At 43.2% G+C, this 19,439-nt stretch overlaps 1 protein-coding gene across 1 annotated transcript; it reads right to left on the reverse strand.

The window, feature by feature from the left end:
• Positions 1–563: 563 nt before the first annotated feature.
• Positions 564–18,077, reverse strand: MTCH2 (mitochondrial carrier 2). The gene is made up of 13 exons (XM_028516529.2): positions 17,738–18,077; positions 15,513–15,597; positions 15,253–15,359; positions 11,601–11,627; positions 11,349–11,411; positions 9,444–9,501; positions 9,120–9,171; positions 8,631–8,690; positions 7,382–7,475; positions 6,426–6,473; positions 5,653–5,720; positions 3,690–3,765; positions 564–1,985 (listed from the first exon to the last, which is right to left on the reverse strand). The coding sequence occupies exons 1-13, from the start codon at positions 17,822–17,824 to the stop codon at positions 1,899–1,901; spliced, it is 912 nt and encodes a 303-aa protein (XP_028372330.1). The 5' UTR covers positions 17,825–18,077; the 3' UTR covers positions 564–1,898.
• Positions 18,078–19,439: the final 1,362 nt, after the last annotated feature.

The raw sequence follows: 19,439 nt of genomic DNA on the forward strand, positions 1-19,439 counted from the left end.
TGTACCCTGGTACTTTTGCAACCACCCCAAAAGTTCCAGGAAAGCCTGGGTTCTTCAGGCAAGGCTTCAAAGACCATCATGCTCCCCAGGAGGGGTGCTTCCTGGCACTGAGCTCAGCACAGCCAAGGCAAGCCCCTTATCCAGTTTCACAGGTGCTGCTTACCACACGGTCCTTATCTAAGTCTATGTTATTTACATATATGAGTTCACTATTTTTACATGTGTATCTTACTTGCATTAACTAGCCTCTGAATAAAGTTCAGACTTTTGATTACATGAATAACTTACAAGATTTTATGAACACAGGTATAGTACTCTTACTGGGCCTATCATTTGGATGCAGTTAGGGTGATTCAACTAGTACTTTGAACAATTCCAGGCATTGGTGAAACTTCTTAGCAGCCCAACTTGCATAGGCAAAAAAAACAAAACAAAACAAAAAAACACCAACAAAAAACCCCAAAGCCTTGGCGCCCTCTGGTGGTAGACTGGTTCTCGCAGCCAGACTCAACTAGGAATAAGCAGGCGGGTAAGAGCACAGAAGCCACAGGATAATAAACATGGCAGGTTTTCCTAGATCATCTTTACTTGAAGACTTTCTTGGGGGGAGGGGTAAGACGGGTAATGCAAAACATTTTTATATTAAACAAATGCATATAATATTGAATAGAATATAAAATTTACATTACTTTTGGAGACAAAGTAAGAGACATCAGAGACATTTCAAGGTAAGCTACCCATGAGCTTCAGGCTGTATTGCTAAACCCTGGAGGAGGAAGGAGGCCCCTGCATGCTCACTCTGACGTTAGGGGGCTGCTGCTTTGATAGGGAGGTCTCAGAAGCAGCGAAGTAAGTGCTTACTCATTTGGCAACATCCTAGTGGATTACTTAAAAAACTCGAAACCATATGCATTCTCATCTTAGAGCATTTTACCTGCTTTTAAAAGTCCTGAGTAAAAAGAAGCTTTATGCTTGAGTTGAAATTCATTTCCTTCTAAAGAACCCTGTGGACTGTACCGCCTGATAGGAACTTACAAGTACACTTTCTAAGGGTGTCAGAAGGAAGGAAAACCAAACTACTCACCTTCTGCAACAACAAAAGGAAAACAAAACAAAAACTGAAGAAGAGCATATACAATTAGAACTGTGTAAAGATGTCACTTAGGGACAGGCAAATACGTAGCTTTTAGAGAAGGGGCGGGTGCTGCAGTATTTGCTTTTCATATTTTAAATGACAAGAATCTCTTTTGGGGGGAAGTCATTATGCTTCCTCTCCAAATCTTGCCTATTCTCTATCATTGTCTTTTTTTCTGCTGTTGGCAACAATTTATCACTTTTCAACAATAGAGGGAAGATGTGTATGCCTCACACAGCGATTTCCTAGGGTAACTCGGCAATGCATTGTCCTGTTCATGACACAGGAGAGACGGGCTCATCAAACGTGCTTAGAAGCATACAACGGGGGGCAGGTTCCGGTGGATGCCGTTGAGTTGTTACAGTCACGACCTCCCTCAGAGTCTGCCTTATGGATTTTCTTAAGTTTCACGGAACTATTTCTCTTCTTGGGATTGTAGTCTTCATTTTACAAAGCTCTGAATTAGGTAAGACTTAAATCGCATGACAATCTTTAAGAAAAGGCAACTTTTTTTCTTTCTGTGTAAGTAAAATGAGAGGTCTGGAGCCAGAGTGTCCCATTTCAGAGTAACTAAAGAGGGGGTATTAGTGGTACATTATGCTGTGCTGGGAAACAATAAAAAAGGCAGACACCAAACACCTCCATTTTCCCAAGATTAAATGATTATTTAAAAAGCGCGCCACACTGTATAGAAATCAACGTTCTCTCCCATAATTCTGTGCATCTGGGACTATAGAAATGTCACTGTCCCTGTCCCACATCTTCAAATTAACATTCTCAGGTCACAACAATAAGTCTTCCCAAAGGGGACCTTCCGGAAAAACAAGCTATTTCCTCGGCTCATATTTCCCTGGAAAAAAAAAATAAATACAAGTAAAGTCTAGTGTGAAATGAGCTCACCCCGTCCAAACCAGTGGGGGTCCCGCTGGACGCTTCTGGGGACATGACTAGAGAGCAGGACAAACTCGGGGCGAGCACCGCAGAGCAGCCATTTGCACCCTCTGACTCGCGCTGAGCTTCTGTCCAAGGAACTGCAGCCACACGGGTGTGAGGCAAAAGTTCCTTTCTCACTTAGCGGTTACTCCCAGTTTGGATTCCGGCTCTGCCACTCGCTAGCTGGGCTATCAAATGAGTCAACAGGGATCAAGTGCTGAGAACAGTCCTAACATTCAGTAAGGGTCAGCTTTTACTCATTTTTAATGGAACGGCCTGGTGTTTAGGGAGTACCTATAAACTCTTACAGTTAAAGTCACGTGAGCACAACCAGGGAGACTGCAGTCAGGGTGCCTGCACGCAGACCCCGCTCTTCCAAACACAGGCTGTGCAACCTTGAGTCATGTAACTGGTGTCATTTAACTGTTCAAAGCCCGTGTCTTCCCATGAGAAGTGGGATAATAAAAAATGGTACCTACCTCCTATGGTCATTTTGATAATTACGAGCTGATAGGTGGAAAGCTCTTAGCATGATGCCTGAGATACGCAGTAAATTTCCAGCCAAGATCTGCTGTTGCCTTAAGCACTTACAGGACCAACTGTTCCCTAGGTAAGGTGTCTCATACCCTAATACATTTTCTATCTGCTTTCTTACTATAGAAGGGGGTTAGTTAGAGGGCAGGGAAAGAAGGGATACCTTTCCTTTTTAAATTGGGATAACAGTAGGAGAGTGTAAAACTCAGAATGAAATCCAGAGCGTTCATGTTAGGCAGGTCTGTACAAAAATCACGCAAGAGTTCTAGCGTGGATCCAGAGGGGCTTGCTGGGCACGCACACTGAGCCAAAGCAACCACAGACACACTTAGGCCTTTTCATTTGACTTCAGCCTGGGGAAGCCCCAGCTCTGCGAACCAGGGCCTTTCTCGCGTGTATCACTAGTGCTACAGGGTGCTGCAACAAAGGGCTTCCCGCACCCTTTGTTCTGCAGTCCTATGAAAAGTGCTTCCCGCTCACAAACAGCTTTAAACTGACGGCCATTTTAAGCAATCCTGTGTTAAGTTGAGCACCCAGCCACTGTTTTGTCTCCCAATAAAGCTTACATCTCACAGCAATAGCAAACAATAAACTAGAGTCAGAACAAAATCATGCACTGACAAGACTCTAGAAGAGACCAGCTCTAACGACATCATTGTGAACAAATAATATAAACAACTCATCTCTCCGGTTCTGCTCTACTACACTGTAGGAGAGCACCTGAATATGTAAGGAGAGTCTGAGAAGTTACCAAAAGGTGAGGCTGAGAAACAAAAATCTGAAACCAAGGCCATCCTTTGAACACCCAGGGTAACTATCTACCCAGACCTGCTGTGATTTGGATGTGATCACTCATCGGCTTCTGGGTCACATCTGGGGACCCTACTTCTGCATTACCCTCCAAGCAGCGTTGCACCTCTGTGCCAGAGTGACACACAGGACACTGTGAAGGGCACTGCGACTGGTAGCTAAAAGCTAAGCTACAGAATTAACCTTGGGTTCCAGTGACATTTTTTGAGAAAGTGAACAATAACAAAAGAGTATATTTGGGGTGGGGCAAAAGCAGGAGAGACAATGACAGAAGTACCTCTTTCTGCAGTATGCACCAGCAATCTATCCAAGAATTATATACTGGGGAGTAAGGAGGGCATCCACCAGCGAGCCTGAAACAGAACAGAAGGCGAGCCAGTCAAGTCGGTATGTACAGAACATGCTCTCAAGAGGTCAGTAAATCTCCGTCAAAATGTTCTCCTGCCTAGACGTTTCCCCAAGAGGCAATCTAGTTCTAACAAATTTCCCTTCCTTATATTTCAGATTTTGAATTAATGAATAAACAAAAACTTCAATCAGTTACATATTTTCTAAAACGCCTAGGTTTTTAATTTGTGGACACATGAAATTCTAGAATACAGCACTTAAATGACTGAAGACTGGGAAAAAGGGATTTAAAAATGATGTGGTGTTTAAAAGAACCTAAATGTAACAATTGGATAGAAAGAGTGGTGACTATTTGCTCTTACTCAGGTATAATCACTTCCTCTCCAAAAACTGTCAGAAATCATAGTGCGGTTAGCTCATCCTCCGAGTATGCTCCGGGCTAAAACACGGCAGCTGCTCTACAACTCACAAAACAGGACAGCGTGCAGCACAGTGCGGAACACGACAGCTGCGCTCGGAGCCCCGCCCCGCTTCCCGTTTGGTGTCGTGTTTGGACACAGCGGCCCGCGGGTCTGAGGGCGTGCTGCAGCAGGGACCGCATGGGAACAGAGTTCTCCTGAACCCAATCGAGGGGCGAAGCCTGTCCAAGTCCAAATGGTCACTTGGCATCTAGTGGCTGGAACTCAGTGGGGTCCGTCATCACACCTCCACCCACCCTTCCTGCCCAATACAGGGGTAGGTTAAGAAACTTTCTATGGACCAATTTCCTATTTTCCTTCCTTTAAAACTTTCTCTATAAACCCTCTAGGAAAAACAGGTGCAGGTTGTTGTTCAATCCCTGAAAATACTTTCTGTAACTTTTTATTCCATTGTTTTCAGAGAGAGAGGGGAAGGGGACAGGGAGGGGAAGGGGGGGAGGGAGGGAGGAAGAGACACAGAGAGACACAGACAGACACTGATTTGCTGTTCCACTCATTTATGCATTCGTTGGTTGATGCCCGTGTGTGCCCTGACCAGAGATCAAACCTGCAATCTCTGCGTATCGTGATAACACTCTAACCAACTGAACTCCCCGGCCAGGGCTCTTTTGTAACTTTCAAGAAAAAGAGGAAAGAGATTTAAAATAAAGGAAAAATGTGAAAATAGAATAATTTGATAATTATCCTGCCCTTTTCAGGATAAGACCTATATTGGAAAATGTGTATAAGTACTTGACAAATATTATTCATGCCTTTCCCTATTCCAAAAAAAATGGTATGACCCCTGGCTGGAGTGGCTCAGTGGATTGAGTGTCAGCCTGCAAACCAACAGGTCGCTGGTTCGATTCTTAGTGAGGGCACGTGCCTGGATTGCAGGCCAGGTCCCCAATGGGGGGAATGCAAGAGGCAACCACACATTGATGTTTCTCTCCCTCTCTTTCCTCTCCCTCCCTCCCTCTCTAAAAATAAATAGATAAAGTCTTGAAAAAAACAAAACATGAAATGAGCCCTGCCTGGTGTAGCTCAGTGGAATGAGCTCTGGCCTGTGAAGTGAAGGGCTGACGGTTCCATTCCCAGTCAGGGCACAGACCTGGGTTGTGGGCCAGGTCCCCAGTGGGGGGTGCACGAGAAGCAATTGATCATGTATCTCTTGAATGCTCATGTTTTTCTCGCTCTTTGTATCCCTCCCTTCTCCCCTCTCTGAAGTAAATATTTAAAAAAAGAGAAAGAAATGAGGTGGCTGCTTATGATATAAATTAATGCCACTGCTGGCCCCTGAGGCATACAGAGAAAAAAGAGGAAATCTACCAAGAGCATCAACTGTACTTTTGTCCTCCACATTTCTACCAGGACTGCCCTGACTGCCAGGCATGCAGGCAGCCGCCACTAGGCTGAGAAACGCAAAGCACTTACCCACAGTTGTTGACAGCCATGAGATTGGAGACGAGCACAAAGGGATAGGTCAACATGCTGGCAAAAAACTGTAAAACAGTAAAAAGGCAGCTAAGTTATCAGGCCATTCCAGTCTTCTTTATTCTATTTGTTCTTCTCCCTTCCAGCCCAGTGCCGCCGTGGCCCAGTACTCTGACACTGGCTTTGCTTTCTCAGGATCCCAGGAAAGACTACATACATTTTTGAGCCTGGAGATGCTTCCTTCTCTTAATATGCCACTATAGCTCACATGTTAACTAAAGGCCCGAAGACTTCTTGTATTCTGTCATTGAGTCCTCAAATAAAACTGAACTACAATATTTAAGAGAAAAAGCAATATAACTAAATATAATTTCAAAACAGCCCTGAAGGAAGTAAGAACACATAAGCATCCTTCCAAAGACAATGGAAACGCCTTCCAAGGTCAAGTGCCGGAGTGCTCCTGTGCCTAGAGAGCGTGAGGTTCTCTGCAGCAGGCCCGTGGGCCGCAGGGGGAGGCAGGCCCGAGAACCGGGGGCAGCGCTCTGCTGAGAGAGGCCCACAAGCCCCCGAACGCCACCCACACCACTGGGCCCGTTATCACCGCCACTGTGCCCCACACACTCTGGGTTACTCTCACCTCTGACAAACAGCAACAAATCTGAGTTTCCTGCGAAACATCTGGGTGCTTAAAGCAGTGATGATGCAGGCCAAATTTAAAACAAAAGAAAACAAAACAATTCCTAGACAGTCAAAAGATTTTTTAAAAAACTTACTCCTGTGACAGCTTGGGAATAACTTTTCATTTCATTCATGGTGGACACCTAGAATAGGAAGACAGCCTGTATTACAATGAGTACAAACAGTAAGCTCATATTAACAGTTAACTGTCCCCAAACACATCAATGTATTTCCATTTCTAAATTATTAGTTCTCTGACACCTTGAAATTTAACTTTGAGGGTGAAAACATAAAATACTGATTGTGAGCACAAAAAGGCAGTGGTCCAAATGATCTACCTGATTCAACATGAGCAAATCCATGGTAAATGAATTTTTAAATGGCTTAGGAACAAATGTAATGGTGTCGGGATTTCAAAGGAGAATGAGATTGGCAACCTTGTCCCATGTCCCAGAAATCCAATCCCCAAAAACCACATTTGCAGTACATCCGAGGGGCAAGTCACTACCTCCCTGCACCCCCGGTGATGTACTCAAGAAGCCTACAACCCGGAGCCAGCCCTGCTCCTGGGTGTGTTCTATTTTCCACCATGCGGTGGGGCTGCCTGTGCTCCAAGAGGCCCGCAACTGCTGAGGCAGGGGAAACATTCCTTTTAGGAAAGGCTGATTTGCCAAACCTCCCAGACTGAGGTTCCTAGAAAGCCCAAGAGAGGGGTCCCCTTAACACTTCAGATGAGACGAAACACCCTGAATGCATGGTACAACTGTCCTGCTTCTTGGTATCGTCTCGAGTGAGGCACTGCTGAAGAGGTGACCCCCTTGCAGCACACAGACAGAGACAGCGCTCCTGGGCTCACCGTGCTACACCCTAGGACTCTTTAGGTGGACTCTTTACGGTAGACAGTGCAGGCTGTCCCATCAGTCTTTGAAACCCTGACTGATGTTTAGCTCTGTAATGGTGAGCCTGGTGCACAGCAAACTGCCACCTTACTTTAAAGCTAACCGAGCTGCTGAGTCGGCAGCTGCACGCCTCGGCCAGGCCCCAAACCTACCCCGCTGTCCAGCGCATAGGTATTGACGAGGTAGGCCAGTGAGTTACAGAGCCACAAAGAAATGATGTCACCTAGGAGGCGAGGAATAAGACCCCTACATGAAGAAACAATAAAAATAAGAATGAAGAAATGTGATCAGTGAAAAGTTAATCCACTCCATACAAGCACTTCCCAAAGAATTAGAGCTTTCAAAACATTCCAGAACACTGAAAAGACACCGAATACCAGAAGCCAGCCCTCATAACTAGTTTGTTCTAGTCGATACAACTGTACTTGAGGCTTATCTCTAATGATTTCATTCCTTTTTTAAAACGCAGGTCAGCTATATTGCTAAGCTATGGCCAATGGCTCACCTTACTATTAATAACCATAAACAGGGAGGCCCGAGACTTGCCCACTTTGGAGAAGAGGCTTAAATATGGTTTTTACTAAACTGTATTTGATATTCAAACTTGGCGGGGCAAAGATGAGAAAACTGCAGAATGAGAACGGCCCAAACCCAGATACAGGTGAGGGACATAAAAACCCGTTTCGGGAGTCGCAGTGATCTGGGTGAGGCAGCATGGAGAAGTGGGGCAGATATCACCCCACAGACAGAAGGCAGGGATCATATGTCACTTCTGTCACTCATCGGCTCTATGACCAGCAGCAAATGAACTTCCCAGAGCATCCATATTTTTTAATCTCTAAAATGACAACAGTAAGTGGCTGTTCTGCCCATCTTCCAGAGTATTTATGATGCACAGATAAAGTCAGTTATGTAGAAACACTCTCAAAATTAAAAAAGATCATTTACTTAATAATGAAGTTTTTATTATTAAAAAAAAAAAACAAAACAAAACGAGGGTAGCAGCCTTAAGTTCTTCCAAAATAAATCCCAGGGACTTTATACAGCCTTGCAAAAACGTATTGCCTCAGGATAAGGAAGCTACATGTTAGATGATTTCCCCCTTTTTCAAAAATTAATTTTCCTTATTGTATCAACAGTACATATTGGAAACTTACTGTAAGGGTAGAAACTTGGAATGAATTCATTTGTTAAAAAAATAAACAAAACTCTCATTTCAAATGTTTTAGATAACCAGAAGCAAAAGTCTGGGATCTAAGCCAGCTGGGTCTAAATAGAGCTTAACACGAAGTAAACCCAGAAAGTACATTTTCCTCAAGGATTAAATAACGAGTCATGTCCTTATTTTCATTAAAGCTCTCCACTTACAACAATCACACCCACAAATTGCAATTTACTCACGCAAAAAATCCTAGCATGCCCTCTTCCCGATAGATGGTTACTATGGAGTCACAAAGTCCACTAGGTACAGAGGAAGGAAAGGTAAAATACATTGATTATTTTGAAGCTATTTTTAAAAAATGTTCCATTATCACTTTCGACAAGGTCAAACTTATATCCCCCCCCACCCCCCCTTCTACCACCCTCACTCTGCAAAGACAGTTGAATTTGGACACAGAAATGGAGATATTACCACCTAAGGGGTGTAATCACATGAAGTCAGTGTGAATTTCGGCTTCAGTGGCTCTGTAACTTATTTTGAGATCCCAGGCAGGTTCCTAAACCTGTCTAGGTTACCTTCTTCTATTTACTGGTTTTTGTGCAGATCAAATGATATAAGATACATGAATTTGTTCTGTAGACTCTAAAGTAACATAACAACATAAAGCACAATTATTTTAATACTTTGGCTTCAATGGATCTTGAATACTTGAAAACAGAAACACTTACCAGTACTTGGATTCTCTGCCAATGAATTGTACCATGGATCTCAGAGTGATCACTACAGAACACAGAGAGAAAAATTTTTAAAACTATACGAGATGAATTTTGATAGACCTAAAAAAATAAATAAAAAGGGTTTTTTTCTACCTCAAAAGACACTTTGAAGCTATGTGGATAAATTGGATAAAAGCCAAAACATGCAAGCAAACAAAAAACACGCAGGCAAGGCCCTTTACAGAACCCCCAAGTCAACCACCCAAGCTGCCGGGAGAGGCCGTGTGATACAAGGACGGTAAGAAATCACATTTCAGTTATCGACTGCTCACGTACCGTGGAAGGGATGTGTGATGAGGGTAGCAGCGGAACGAGCCATCATCTCTCGTGTTGTCTAGAAACAATCAACACACACTTCTGAGATCTAAATACATGACACCCAAGTCCCCGTGAGAAGTAAGGTGGGTGGGTGCCGTGGAATACGGGAGCGAGTGGCACAGCACCCCGCCCTGGAGTCAGGAAGGGGGAGTAGCTTGACTGCGTGTCATTCTATCACACCTTTCACTCATGGGTTTTACTGTTGTTATAGTTACTTCTCAAAATTTCTCTGCAAATATTTCTGTTATCTTCTCAATTTTATAGGTAAGAAAAGCTAATACAAAGAAACAGGGAGGGTCACCAGCAAGTCGTCACTGAGCTGGAATAAAACCGTGAGGCCTGGAGTCAGATTATGAAGTGGCTCTAGAGTTGTGAGGGACCTCAGAGACTCTGACACCGGCGCTGGACAAACGTCAGGCTCACTGGAATCTGCCCTGACACCTCTGTGAGGACAGGACTTCGACTTGTGTTTTGAACACAGCCCTATAGCCCTGCAGTCATCTCAGAGCTGCTGTATTCATCCTTCTCTTTACAGGACTCCACAAAAAGGTAGTAAAGAAAGTTAAATTACAATACTTGGAGGTAGTTATAAACAGAGCAGGTCTATCATTCTTTTTTGCATTTAAACACTATCTTCAATCACTTGGTTAAGACATTTCTCACTCCTCTGCCAGCAGTCATTCTGAAAACTTCCTATGGTACAGGATGGGCTAACTCAAGTTGAGAAAACAGCCCTGGCTGGTGTGGTTCAGTGGACCGAGTGCCGGCCTGCAGACCAAGGGGTCACTGGTTTGATTCCAGCCAGGACACGTGCCTGGGTTGTGGGCCAGGTCTCCGGTAGAGGCAACCACACATTGATATATCTCTTCCTCTCTTTCCCCCACCCTTCCCCTCTGCCTAAAAATAAATAAATAAATAAAATCTAAAGAAAAAATACAAAATGTCTATTAATACATTTACTTTTAAATAAATTCACTTCATAAAAATTTATAGAAAGTCAAGTTGATTCATCTTAGTAAGGTTTATTTTGGAATATATATTTTAGATGACAGCATTTGCTAGAAAATTGTGAAGTTACTAAAGACAATTAGACGAGGTAAAGACTAAGAAATAAAAGAGGAGTTCTAAAAGCCATCAATGGCTTTTAAGTATCAGGAATGATAAATAAGCAAGTAAGTAGTACTTAAGTGAGCATCAGGAGCAAAACAAACTCCAACGGCAGCATACTGGAGTGAGAAATGGGTAATGAGGAATATTCCAAAGCCAGAATAACGTCCTAAAAGCACTTCTGGGTACATAATACCCAAACACAAAGGGTCTGGCCACTACATTAAGACTTCTGTACCAGAGGATTTCAACTCCACCAGCAGACTTTCAGTGGAAACCGCTTTCATTTTAAAGATCAAACGAGCCCTGACTGGTGTGGCTGAGCTGGCTGGGTGTCATCTGACAAAGCTAAAGGTTGCCAGTTTGATTCCCGGTCAGGGCATGTGCCTGGGGTTGTGGCTTTGGTCTCTGAAAGATGGCACGTGCGTACAAGAGGCAACCAATGGATGTTCCTCTCCCTCTTGTTTGCCCTCCCTTCCCTCTCTTTAAAAAAAAAATAAAAAAATAAAATCTATAAAAAAGCAATGAAATAAGTGGGGTAAATTAGTTTCCTTGAAATGCACCTATTCTGAATAGCAAGCAAAGCTTTTCCACTCTTTTTAATGTTATACATACAGAAAAGCCCCAGTTACACTGAAGGTTTAATTTCATTTGGAACAGGAGTTGCACATACAGGCCCGACGATCCTGAGTCCACCACCGCCACACTGCACGCCCTCTGATTTAGGAGAACGGCACGGGACAGAGCATCTCTTACCTCCTTGATAACTCGGTCGAAGGAAGATGAACCGTCTTTCTGTACATTTCCAGGACCTAACTCCTGGAAATCAAATAAAAGAAGATAAGATATCTTGATGGTTTTAAATAGAACTGTTCAAACAGGAGCCCACCCTGTATGTCAACACTCACTGAGGGGAAAGGGAAACTGACTGTCCCTTCTCCTAAAAAGGGCAAGAGCAGCAACCTGCCAGGGAAAGGGGCCCATGCATGCAAATCAGCTCTGACCTACCTCAACCTTTTCATCGTCCTGGTAATGCTGCAAAGGAAGAGAAAGGAAAAGAAGGGATGATTAGGGCTATCACAGTGTCACGGAGAGAAGACATAAAATAAAAACTCTGTTGTTAAAAGCTGATTGATTTTATTTTTGCTGTAAATCTCCAATTATCTTCTAATTAGTGAATTGTAAGTAAGTATCTCTAAGACAATTTTGTTGTTAAGTTTAACATCCTGGTCAGCTGAAGGAATGAGCAAATGCTCACAAGAACTCTCATCTACAAGAAAAAGGAAAACAAATATCCAAGAACGTCCCCTATTAAACATACATTTAATAGAAGACAAATCAGTAAAAACATAGCCTAGGACTAAGGTGATGGAAAAAACCTCACAGCTTTTTTATGGAAAAAGCAGGACCAACACCAAATCAGGGCGAGACTCTTTTCTTCACTGCACAAAAGAACAGAGAATCCGTGCTAGGTCTGAATAGCCGGGATCGCCCCACTTTGTCTTTTGTATCTATTTCTAAAACAAGCCAGAGATTTTTTTTCCCCTGTATCAGAGAAGAGAACATGAATACCACTGGAGCACAGGCTAAACTGAAAGGGGAAATGTTATTTGTCGGGTATTTCAGAATAATAGAGAGGCTAGGTGAAATGAAAGAATCAGACAATGAAGTTCCTAGTGACACCAGATTGAAAAAATAGAATCACTTTCTTTTGTAAAAAGAATTATGTATTTAAAGCCCAGGGGAAGAGCCCTGACCAGTGTGGCTCAGTGGATTGGGCTTCGCTCCTCAAAGCCAAAGGCCACCGATTTGATTTCCGGTCAGGGCATGGGCCTGAGTTGCAGGTTTGGTGCCCAGTGTGGGTACATACAAGAGGCAACCGACTGATGTTTCTCTCTTTCTTCCTCCCTCTCTTTCCTTCTCTCTAAAAATAAATAAAATCTCAAAAAACAAAAAACAGAAAAGAGCCCTGGATGGTGTAGCTCAGTGGATTGAGCTTAGGCTGCAAACCAAAGGGTTGTGGTTCGATTCCCAGTCAGGGCACATGCCTGGGTTGTGGGCCAGGTTCCCAACAGGGGGTGCGTGAGAAGCAACCACACATTGATGTTGTTCTTTTTCTTTCTCTCTCCCTTCTCCTCTCTAAAAATAAATACATAAAATCTTTAAAGAAAAAAAAAAGACATAGCAATGGAAACTGTCCAAAATTATAAAAAAAGAAGAAAAGAAAATAGCTGAAGGGTGCAACAGTTTCCATGCGAGGAACTAACTGATAACCTCTCCAGTTCACACCCATGAAGGCTAAAAAGCACTTATGAATCTAAGCCACGTAGATCATGCAACTATTTAACAAGATCATGATTTGCTCATCAGATGATGAAACATTAGAATTGGGGCAAATGTTAAAGCCTAAAAAAGTACAAGGAGATCGTGCTGAGTACTAATTGAATAAGTAGTCAGTAAGCATTTGAAATTTAGCACATCTGATATATTACTCAGGTTGAAAGTATTATACAGATTTGGTTGGCATACACGTTTCTGATGTGTAACACAGAAGATAACGCCCTTGCTGCCAGTAGGAGACAACAATGCATGAAAAAAACCCATCAGTTTTGTATTCTCAACCACACTCATGCTGAACAACATTCCCATGGACTGTTCTACATGGTACAGATTTTGTATTCATAACACCTTTATAAATAGAGCAAAAGGCAATGCTGTTTGACCTACATTGTAATCAGTGCAACGGAAAAACCACTACAATCAAAATCATGTTTTAGCATTTGAAGTTAAAAGAAGCTGGTAAAACAAAAGCATCTCTAAAAAAGGAAATGCAACTTTGATTTTTTTTTTAAATAATTTTTTTGAAGATTTTATTTATTTTTAGAGAGGGCAAAGAGGGAGAAAGAGAGAGAGAGAAACATCAATGTGCGGTTGCTGGGGGCCATGGCCTGCAACCCAGGCATGTGCCCTGACTGGGAATTGAACCTGCGACACTTTGGTTCGCAGCCAGCGCTCAATCCACTGAGCTACGCCAGTCAGGGCCCCTCAACTTTGATGTTTTAAAAAACATTATGAAATACCTCAAACATACAGAAAAATTAAGAAAATCATTCACTTACATATCCACCACCAAGGTTAAGCAGATGTTAACATTTTGCCCTTTTGCTTAAGATTTCTTGCCTTTTTAAAATAAAATGCCACAAATATAGCTAAATTCCACCCTCACTTCCCCTTCCCAAAAGTAACCACTACCCTGCAGTACATGTATACTTTAGTGAGGTTTGTTGGGGGTGTGTGAGAGGCAACCAATTGATTTGATGTTTCTCTCTCTCCCTCCCTTTCCCTCTCTCTAAAAAATAAATAAAATCTAAAAAAAAACCCCAAAACCTTTCAAATTTATACAAATACAACACAGGTATGGAAACAGCGTACAAAATACAAGTGCATGATGCAATAAATAATAAAAGGGCAAATATCACACACTCATGATCCACGTCAAGAAAAATAATTTTCTTTACCCACAACCCCCATGCATTGGCCCCTCCTCTCCCTCTCCCGACAGATAAACACTATCCTGACTTTTATGTTTATCTTGTTCTTTTTGTTGTTGTTCAAGATACACTTGTAACAGAAATCATTTTACTAGAGGCTAACTCTTGAAAGGAGAAGAAAATAACTTTGGAAAGAAATAATGTTCCAATCAGCTTCCTTTCCCCTTCACAGAAATAAAATAAACTATAAGGAGATCAAATAAGTGTATTTCATTTCTGTCCAGGAGATCAAATAAGTGTATTTAATGTCTGCTCAGAACTAGTTCAGAGAAAGAAGACTGTGTATATCAAAATCAGTTACTTTGTTTTGTACAAACTCCCCTTGCTTCCCAGGAAAGAATTAAGACCAGGTATTTCATGTAAATGTTTATCAAGATAAAGAAAGACCATGGTTATAAATGTATCTTTGGAATTGTTTGTGATCAGTAGAACAAACTGCATAAAAGATCACCCAGCTCTGCCTGGTTTAGCTCTACAGATTGAGTGCAGGCTGCAAACCAAAGGGTTGCTGGTTTGATTCCCAGCCAGGGCACGTTCCTGGGTGGCGGGCCAGGTTGCTGGTGGTGGGGCTCAGGAGAGGCAATCACACATTAATGTTTCTCTCCCTCTTTCTCACTCCCCTTTCCTCTCTCTAGACACAAAATCTAAAAAAAAAAAAAAAAAAAAAAAGAGGTGGGTGGGCTGGATTGGGAATAAAAGGGAAAAAACTGTACTTGAACAATGATTAAAAAAAAAAAAGAAGTTATTTCCTATGAAAATTAAAAAAAAAAGACTACTTTGCAGCATTTTGTACCTTAGAGTTTCCTTCTACTTAAAGAATTCAATGAGTTAGTCTCTGTTCACACAATTTTAACATAAACTTGTTCTTAGAAGTTATTTCCTATGAAAATCACTGCAAATGTGGCATTTCTATGCATCATTACCACAGTTGTGTTAAAACAGTATGTATTATTGTAGAAAGCACATATTTCAACTTCTACTGAAAGAAATACTTAGAGTAATGTTATAAACTCTTTATAACATGCTTACGTAAACGTGTTTTCTTCAAGAAACTAAAAAAAAAAAAGATAGTCTAAATCTGTGGGCGGATTACCTGATGTTCTTCTTACCTGTAAAACTTTGCCATGGACCACAGTCCCCAGAACTCCTGAACAGAGTCTTGGAGTCAGGCCTGTGAACAACCCACGCTTCCCATCGCAGTTGGCAATGTACTGAGCTAAAAGACAAGCGAGAGGTTGAAATTCTAGTTGAAGAAAATGGTAACATAGATATTTCAAGAAAACATGTCCTCTCTATATTTTCTTTCAGTAACTCCTGCCTGTCATGATCCCCAATGCCACCCAGTTCCAAAGAAACCAAAGACACTTACCATAAGAAAAGAGACCAGGAAGCTGACATACTTGCCGCCCAAAAATATTTCGTCCTACTGTTGGAGGAAGAGGTTCATATCCCACCTTTCAAAACAAGAGAATATATCGATACTAAGCCATATTCCCATGAATGCCTTGGTTGCAAGGTCTTGAATTAAGAACAAAATTAGGGTTAATATTTAACACAAGTTAAAATGCTTTGTATGTTTTCCAAGGCAATGATGAAGCATCACCCTTGTCAGTTTTTCTTTTGTCAACTGATAAGACGGGTTTTCTTTTGGTTCAAATTCTATAAAGTAAGCTGCTTAGCTGAGACAGACTAACATCGAATTGAAAACAGAATAAGGGAACTTTGTGTTAGGAAGACAACTATTTACTGAGGAGGTTCAGCAATATTTTCTGAAGAAAATCTAGCACATTTCATATAGCTGGACAAAATGAGAAGACTGAGCTATCAACTTTGTATTTGCTTAGTAACATAAAACACTCCAAAGGCAAATGCAGACGTAGCTGGAAAATTCACTTGGGAAATAAGTATAAACTAAGACCCCGTTAAAGAGCAGACTGTCATTAACAATCTAATGAAGGGCATTTTAGGGTTAATGATTATCATGTTATTTCTACAGTTGAGTCTTTTTAGTACTGAAGAGACACTTGAGAGAATGAAAACACAGTAGGACATGGTTTGGGCTCTGCTGGTGATTGTTAACCTGCTCAATTAAATAACTCCCAACTGAGCTCCCTGAAAGTGTCATCGTGCAACTGTTTTAAAAAACTGCATATCTGAGCACTGGCTGGTGTGGCTCAGTGGATTAAGTGCTGGCCTGTGAACCAAAAGGCCACTGGTTTGATTCCCAGTCAGGGCACATGCCTGGGTTGTGGGCCAGGTCCCCAAGTAGGGGGCATGTGAGAGGCAACCACACGCTGGTGTTTGTCTCCCTCTCTTTTCCTCTCCCTTCCCCTCTCTCTAAAAATAAATAAATAAAATCTTAAAACAAATAAACAAACAAACTGCGTATCTGGGAATTTCACCGAAACCCCTGAGACACTTGGCAACACATAAAGAGCTCTGACTGCCACTGGAGAACCTTCTGGTAAAGTGCTTAGCAATGGGCTCACAGCAGCTTCACTACAAAATGCTACCCGCACAGATACTATGTAGCTACAAATATGCCAATTCTGGTTTAGGCAACACAGTATAGTTTTCAGTTCAATCAAAGTCTTTGTTCTTGGTTGAAGTAAGTTAATTTGGATTAGCATCACCTCAAAAGTAAAAAATTTGGTCCTCCCTAGTGTTGCATATTTTTGACAGAAAGGTAGCTTGTGTGGACAGGAGGGCTTCTAGAAGCCGCTCCCTTCCTTGGCGCAACGCATGATGTAATTATGTCAACTCTCAACGAAGGTTTGAAAAATGAATGACCTGCTCATCATAGGGAAATTCACGAAGACAACTGCATATACTACCTATCGGTCTGTCACTCAAACCTGGCCTACTTGCCTGTGAACGTAAAATACCATTTAGGAATTGTTTTATAGCAGATTAGAAACTAACATATATGCTTAAACAAGCTAAAACTCTCAGCTGAACTGATTTCCAGCTCAGACAGATGTGATTTTCACCGTCAGGAGCCACATGGGCTGCTGTTGTTGAGGGCACCCAGGGGATCCTTCCGAAATTTGATTCGGCCACCCCTTCATTACCACTTCTGAAAGAGCTCCTGTGTTTATCTGGGTATCTGGTGCTAAAATCTCGGAACAGACAGAATAGCAGCAGTAACTAGCAAAAAAAAAAAAACCCTAAAAATAATGCTAATAAAATGTTGGCTCCCCTCTAATTCCAAATTTCAACAGATTTTGTGTCTTGAGTTTGAGGCGGGGAAGCAGGTGAACGCTAATTTCACAGGGGCGAATGAGTAGGTTTGGGAAGCTCTGGGTGGCGACCGGCCAAGATTAACCTCCGGGAAGAAAAAACAAAGTTCAGAGGCGCCACCGGGCAGGGCTCGGCGGCAGTTGGCTACCGGGAATGGAGCGGGCCCCGCCGCTTGGCGGAGGGGCGAGAGCTCGAGCACGCCCGCAGGCAGTGGGAGGGCGGCGGGCGGTGGAAGTTGCCCCTGCGGGAAAAGACGGGGTAGCAAAGGAGCAGCATCTCGTGGGGCTGAAGGCCAAGGGGCTGGAGCGGCGACCGCAGAGGGCGCCCGGCGGGGAAGGGAATGGAGACTCATACCTGGATGAGAACCTTCACGTACATGAGCGGCTGGGACAAGATGGTGAGACCGGAGCCCAGGAGTACCTGACTGGCCGCGTCCGCCATGATGGCACCCGCGGACCGACAGACAGACGGAACCACCGAGCGACCTAGCCAGCCCCAGATCACGTGCCAGGGCCTCCAGCTTCTCCGGCCCGCCCGAGGCGCGCGCGCACGCACACACCGGCGGGCGCCTCTCCGCCCAGTCCCCGCCCACCGCGCCGCCTAGAGAAACGGCAAGCCCTCGCGCGCCCGCGTCGGGGTCTGGGGCGCATGCGTTTGGTGGTGGGATCCGCGTCCTCCACTAGGAAAGGCAGTTTGTCTTGCGCCTGCGCAGGCAGGAAGCGCCGGGAAGAAGAACGGGCGTGGTCACGGGGTGTGGGTGACCCTGAGAGCGAAGGCAAGGTCAGAAGAGTAATTGAAAGAATTCTTCCTTATGACTCCCCTCTGCGCCTTGCATTAGCAACATAAAGTTCAAAGGTCATTCAGCGTGAGAACCATAAAAAAATCTAATGGCTAACAAAAACTATATAATTTTGATATCCATTAGTGGGTTTCCTACCATTCATGCATTCAATTAATGTTAACGTCTCAGAAATGCCTTCTCTGATCTCTTATTTCCTAGTATATCGTTCTGTAGCACATATTGTGGTAATATATCTGTTTGTTTACTCCTTTAGAATATAAGCTCTGTGAGTTTAGGAACCTACATAGCCTTTTTCATTCTTGTGTATTTAGCCTGGCATATAACTGGTGCTCATGAATGAACAAATACTTTAGTGCCCGTCAGACTATAGGCTATTAGAGGCAAAAAGGAAAGGGCATTCTCCTGCCCCCTTCAGCCCCCAACCCAGCGTGGCACAGAGAATGAAGTATGGAGGAGACCTCTATTTAGATCATGGCTTTTTCTTCTATTAAAATGATTCAGAAATCATTCCTTTGTTTTCAGGATTTGTATCTAAATTAAAGAGTAACACTAGTACCTACATCTCAGGGTTATTGAGCATTAGGTAAAATTGTGTTCAGGAAAAGATTTTTTAAAAACTGTATTAAAATAGAAAAGTTAGCTGTCTGGGGACTTCTGGTCAAGATGTAGGCGTAGGTAGACACACTGTGCCTCCTCGCACAACCAAAATAAAGACAACAAAAATTTAGGAACAAAATAACCAGTACTGACAGAAAACTGAACTGTATGGAAGTTCCACTACCAAGGAGTTGAAGTAGATACATTCACCCAGACCAGCAGGAGGGGTGGAGTTGGGCAGCCGGGTGGAGGCAAAAAAAGAATCGGTGGTTGGTGGACCCCACAGTTGTGTAAGGTGGCAGTGGGCGGACCCAGCGAGGCGACGGATTGTGGAGGGGCTTGGTGTGCAAGGTGACTTGTGGAACCGGGTAGTCCCACATTCGCCCACAGAGAAACCAGGCAAAACTGGGGAGTGAGACAGACTGCGCAACCCAGGGTCCCAATGTGGGGAAATAAAGCCTCAAACCACTGATTGAAAACACCTGTGGGGGTTGAGCTGCTGGGAGGGACTCCCAGCCTCACAGAAGAGTTCATTGGGGAGACTCACAGGGTTCTAGAATGTACACAAGCCCACCCACCTGGGAATCAGCACCAGAGAGGCCCAGTTTGCTTGGGGGAAGTAGCGGAAGTGACTGAAATCCAGCAGAGAGCAGAGCA

Source organism: Phyllostomus discolor, chromosome 6 (genome assembly GCF_004126475.2).
Source record: "Phyllostomus discolor isolate MPI-MPIP mPhyDis1 chromosome 6, mPhyDis1.pri.v3, whole genome shotgun sequence".
In the NCBI taxonomy this organism is placed as follows: Eukaryota; Metazoa; Chordata; class Mammalia; order Chiroptera; family Phyllostomidae; genus Phyllostomus; species Phyllostomus discolor.